Source organism: Adiantum capillus-veneris, chromosome 9, assembly GCF_014529385.1.
Source record: "Adiantum capillus-veneris isolate H3 chromosome 9, ASM1452938v2, whole genome shotgun sequence".
Lineage (NCBI taxonomy): Eukaryota > Viridiplantae > Streptophyta > Polypodiopsida > Polypodiales > Pteridaceae > Adiantum > Adiantum capillus-veneris.
Genome location: NC_140939.1, coordinates 114,000,393 through 114,006,606, shown reverse-complemented (window position 1 = coordinate 114,006,606; position 6,214 = coordinate 114,000,393). Strand labels below are relative to the sequence as shown.

The window sequence follows — 6,214 nt, the reverse complement described above, 5'->3', positions numbered from 1 at the left end:
TTAAGCATGAGGTGGAAAACCACCACCAAGAGTAAGGTTATTCAGATATTCAATTGTGTACAAATGTGTGTTTTCCTCTGACATACAAATTGAATTTGCACTTAGATACTCTTTGCAAACTCCATGCATTCTTTGCAATGCATAGTCATTGATTAAATCCACCTCTTTATTCCGCAGAGCAAGTATTTCTCGATCTCTGAAAAAACTTGCATGGTCTTGCACATGACACAAATCTCCATATATAAAGCCTAGAAGATCTGCCAAACTATTTCCTGGAAGCATCATGTGTGGAGGTATTTTGACTTTGTCTAAGTCTCCTCCATCAACCATATCCCCATTGCCAATATCAAGCACCCAACGCGAAAAAATTTGTTGAACTGAATTTGAACCACAATCAAGTATATGCATATTTCTGGTAAGCCTTAGTATCTTCGTATATTTCCATATGTGAGAATGACACAATGAAGCATTTACAATGTCAGTACGACTACCTTTTGGTACAACAGGTAGTATTTGTCGAAAGTCACCTCCAAACAAAATGACTTTTCCACCAAACAAAGTATCTCGCTGCATAATATCTCTTAAGGTTCTGTCCACTGCTTCAAATGCATAGCAATGTGTCATGGGAGCTTCATCCCATATAAGTAAAGTTGCATTTCTTAGAAGTTCTGCAAGTTGACTATTTACCTTTATATTGCAAGGTGCTTCAGAGTGAAGCTCCAAAGGTATCTTAAACCTAGAATGAGCAGTTCTTCCATTACTCAAAAGCAAAGCTGCAATACCTGAGGATTCACATGCAAGAGCAACTCTACAACTTCCTCGCACTCGTAAAAGAAGTGCATTATATAAGTAAGTTTTTCCTAAGCCACCAGGACCATCTAGGAAAAATACCTTCCCTGAATGTGTGTCAACAGCTTGTAGCACTTGGTGATAAGCATCTCGTTGATCCTCATTTAAGGAAGTCTCCATACAATCTGCTATACTACACTGTTCATCAACATTGAACATTGTTTCTTCAGCCATAGCACCATTTTCACTTAAGGATACCAATGTTGAGTCTATTTTGCAGGCAACATATAATCGCAAAGCCTCTTGCCATGTTGTTGCAAAAAGCATTCTATATGAAGCAAAGCTTGATTTTTTGCCACATCAAATCGCACACTTGCATCTGAAATATGCATCCTTAGGGCATAAACATAGTCCTCACAAAATTCAGTACAAAACCTGTCCTAAAGAGCAGCCGGATGAAGTGGCTCACAAAAGACTAATATGATTGCAAACAGTTGTCTCAATTGCATTCCATTTTGAAAAAAAGATGCCTCTTGGAGACAAATTGACCGTTCTTCATCATCTTGCAATAATCCTCTATTATACATGCCTCCTTGTATGTATCATAAATGTGACCATCATACATACGCAAGTCTTCAAAACACTTACATACCTTGCAAATATTGAGAAGCATTCGTAGGTAATAAACCTCACCAGCAGTAGGGACAATATTATACATTCTTCCAATAGAAACACCCTGTTGTCATGGAGACCATGCCTTTTGACTTTTATTCCATACCCGACCATTTGGAAAGTCAGTATATGTGAAGCTATTTGCTCAGAATAGTTTTGATTTGCAATAAACCATTCTGTCAAGGTAGTTTTTCTATTTTGCTCATTATCTAGAAAATGTGATACATCATCACCATCTTGAAATGTAACCATATTCTGCAATGGAAGGTTTACTTGCAATCATTGAATAGCCGGCCTTTCACTATGCATGTCAAAGCCAAATATTCTCCACATAGTCTCAGATGCAGAAACATAACGTGCATTGAGATAACTCTTGATCTCATCAATAGCTCCTTCACCATCTTGAAGGACAACAGTGGCTCGATCATGTCCCTTGTAGACATAGTTATAAAGATATTTCACGGCAGTGACAGTTGAGCAGATCTCCACATTAATATGGGCTTGGTATCTTAGTGATAAGAGAGGGATTTAAGGAACAACCCAACGATAATTGTCTAAATTGTAACTTTTAGACGGAACAAACCTTCCATCATCTCGTCTCATATACACAGGATATCCACTTTTGTTTACGTTTGTAGACGTAGAAAATGTTCGTGGAAACTTGAATCTACACTTACCATCAACCATACATGGAGAACGTGGGTTCAAAGGACCACATGGCCCATGAACATTACAACGACTCACTACGTCAAGTAATTTTGGAAACACATTCTTGTCAGGGAGCTGCACAAACCAACTTTCATAGTGTAATGTATCTATGGGTTTATATTCGGATGCAAGTATCAACAATATATGAGCATGAGGAAGACCTCTCTTCTAAAACTCAATCACTACTGAAACATGTCCAATCACCTCCTCAAATACGGCTTGCTTGATAAGTAAATGCATCATATCTTGGAACTTCTAATAAAACACTCGTATAGTCACATTAGGACGATCAACAACACTTGTCCAGGTAGTAATGCATCATCTATTTCCTTCCATCGTGGATTACATGTGAATGTGATGAAGAGATCCGGTTTACCCCTACTACGAACAATTGCCATTGCATCTTGAAATAGTTGGCAGATATATCTTAGACCTCCAACAAAAGACGAAGGCAAAATAATTCTACGGTCAACATTTTGACCTTCATCCCTCTCTAACCCATCTCTAGCCTCAACCATGTCAACCAATCCTTGGTACACTTCACCACGAAGTGTTTTTTGGTTATTTTGCATCCACAAAAGCCGTGACTCCTCTAGAGTACTATAAGCATCCACGACATACTGTTGTAATAGCCTACCTCCTCGAAGAAGACACTCCACTGTATCATCTCTTATTTGTAAGCGAAAGACATAATATTGCTTTTGACTCAATTTTTTTTTGATCGGTAGTCTGTAAAGAAAGATGCCATTCATCCTCTCCACTTGGAAATAATAAAACATACAATAAAGACATGTAAGCTCAATGCATGCTAGAGATTCTTTTCAAACCCCCGTGTCGAAAATTCAGTACAATGTCGCGATAGCCAATATTTCTATCATCCCCTTGTCCTGGCATAATTGCAGCAACTTCAGAACCCCTTGGAGTAAGATATTGCCAACCATCACAATGATGCTCTGCAACAACCATCCTCATATTAAGTACAATAGCATCTCCAGACAAAGAAGCAGCAGATCGTAGAGCATTTGCATAGGGTGTCAGGACAAGGGTCCTAAGCCTAGGGGGTCAGGGACCTGAGCCAGGGGCTCGGGCTGGACTAGTGTGGAATGGGGATCCATATTATGGCTAGGGCTAGGAGCCGGTCTATAAATAGGGTGGTAGGGCGGTGGATCCATCATCACAGTCTCCTAGGCCTTACACTGGTATCAGAGCATGAGAAGGTTGTGGACCTATTTTGAGAAGGAGGGGTTTTGCATGTTGCATGGTGGTGAAGACAAAGCCCAGGCTTGGCTATGCGGGCATGGCCGCTTAGTCGGGGTCGAAGACGAAGCAAGTAAAAACCACGTATGCAGGGGGGCTTGGGAAGGAGGAGCTCGTGGGGTTGAGCTGCAGCAAAGCGGAGGGCGGCCTCATTTGGAGCGCAACGCTGTAGGGAGTACTTCCCGTCACAGGCGTGAGCACTGGGCCGCACTGCAAAATAGGCAGTCTCTCTCTCGCGGCATTCTGCAGCGCCATCGCCATGCCCTGCGTTCATCATTTTTGTTTTTTTTTTCTTTCCCACTTAAGCTCCCAAAGGCCTTTGGCCTTAGGGCAAAGGAAATTATTTTGTTTCCTCTAAGGGTCAGTGCCCACCACGGGCTTCTGCAGCTGACGGTGACATGCAAGATTAGATGCATGATTAGATGCATCATGTTCGACATGCACACATGATTCGCCAAGGGCAAAGCCACCCTATATGGCTGTATCGACATTAAATAAGCCATTCGCTCGTCGTACAAATCCGCAAATAATCGGCAAGCTTTGGCAAATTCGGCATGCAAAAGGGGCATCAACATTATTCAACATGGAATTTTTCACAATCCTCGTCATGGCCATGCGGCTAGCAGGGTAAGTTGGCACAAGTTAGTAATGAGGTATGCATTTGTTTTTGAAATTTTTTGGCAAATTTGTTCGAACATGATGAGTGATTCTTGTCCCAACAAGGCTGTTGTACAAGTAATCAATCTCCATTCATTTGCATGGTTTTGCTAGCATGAATGATCATCACTTGCACATGCAACTGCATTATGCCTATAATGTGCATGCTGCATTGATACTTTGACAGTTACATAATATTTCAGGCAAGCAAGGCTTGCATTGCCTTCTAGCAAGGCTCGCATGCAATCGAGGGGAGTGCACTTTAGGCACTCCAAACACAAGCAAGGCTTGTGACAGTTCTCTTCAGCATCAAAATTTTGTTGCATATATTATTGGCAAAAGTTCAATGATTAATTGCAAAGCCATATCAAGCATGGCTTAGATACACAAAAACCTCGACAACACACAATTGTTGGAGGTTAAATGGAGTAATATTAGGCCAAGGGCCAGGCAAGACTACTTGGACCTCATGTAGATCATCATGGCTTGTACCTCGGCTTGATGCGGTACAAAATTGTGCGGCATGGCCGACTCTTTGCCGGACAAACAACACTATTTTTCCCATGACTAGGGCAACCGATAGCGGCACACATGATTGGCATGGCCGACTTATTGTCACAGTCTCTTGAAATCGGTGGCAAGACTCGTCAACAGACATACTCAATGAGGTACGCATTTGATAATTGTTTATTGAGCATGTGCTTCATAACTATGGTATGCAATGGGCGTCTACGATTGATCACGGATATCACTCATAGACTCAAGTATGTACGAGATGCACATACTTTGCACATATAATTCTATCTTTCCAGCAGGTTTACAAGTAGACAAGGTTTATATTTTGTGCCTAATCGACACGGTCGACTTTCTTTTGCTATGACATCTGTCGTTAACAGCATTTGTTGGCAATGAAGCCAGACATAGTTCTATGACGCAAGGCTTCAATTTATACATCTTGCATTGAAGCTGGTCACGCTTGGCATCTACTATGAGCATACAAAATGGGGAAGGAATAGGCAATGTGTTTGCAGGTTATTTCATTATGTACCAGACGGTTGTATAGGATATACGAGTGCGTCTGTGCAGATATGGCTATACATCATTTTGGAATGAGTTTTTCCTTCCAAATTTCAGGACAATTGGTTGCAGCAACACCGACCAGGTTAGCCAAGTTTAAGTTTTCCTTGTTTTTCCCTGTTTACACTTTACTTGGCAATTTTATATGAAGCACGGCTTCAGGGAACATGCAAAATAGGGAATATCAGCTCACAAAATCACAAAATAGGGAATATCAGCTCACAAAATCACTTATGGTTTTGGTTCTCACATTTGAGGCCACCACTCTCCACAAGGCTTACAATTCTGCATGCAAGGCATGCTAGTGAGGTGGATTCAATTCTACTGCTTCATGCATTACGCTTCCGCTATCACACTCGCAACTGTGTCAAGGACAGACTAAAGATGGATTGTTTAATACGATTGTTGGGTGCTATCAACACATAACAACATTTAAAGGAACCTAAATCTAGGACTTATTTTACGGGCAAAGTGCCAATGCTAAGTCGTCCTCATACAATCATGACCCCTGCATGGTAGGTGGGTCGGAAGTTACCTCTCTCGATGAGAGAGTCATACCCAAAAACTGTGGAATGCTTATATGATAAGATGCACTTTAGGCATCAGATGCATAAGAGCACATAGCTTGGGTACACACTCTAAAACCTTATGGAAAGTTCCTCAGCCCAGCATGCTCTTGTTCTCTCTCTCTCTCTCTCTCTCTCTCTCTCTCTCTCTCTCTCTCTCTCTCTCTCTCTCTCTCTCTCTCTCTCTCTTTAAGGGAATAATGAAAATCTTCTAAGAAGCTTTTTGATACATGTTTTGCTCGTGATTCAGCTTGCGCCAAGGTGCTCTAACTCTCAGCTAACACGTGGCTAAGATGCTACTCAAATTAGTCTTCATCGGTTCGTCCATTGAACACTAATTTGCGTAATGGCTATGAGACACATTGGCTAAGAGCCATTGTTAGGCCAAGGGTAAGACCTAACTATTGGCATTCTTTGGGTGATTCTTTTCAAGATCGAACAGATCTACCCAAGGAAGTACACATCGACATTACTGGACAAGCAAGAGT

General features: G+C 41.4%; 1 protein-coding gene across 1 annotated transcript; it reads right to left on the bottom strand.

The window, feature by feature from the left end:
* Positions 1–1,023, bottom strand: LOC147451011 (uncharacterized). The gene has a single exon (XM_086520562.1). The coding sequence runs from the start codon at positions 1,021–1,023 to the stop codon at positions 1–3; it is 1,023 nt and encodes a 340-aa protein (XP_086376688.1).
* Positions 1,024–6,214: the final 5,191 nt, after the last annotated feature.

What these genes read in the sequence shown, in the direction of transcription:
- LOC147451011 (XM_086520562.1), bottom strand. Translation starts at nt 1,023, where the DNA reads ATGGCTGAAGAAACAATGTTCAATGTTGATGAACAGTGTAGTATAGCA.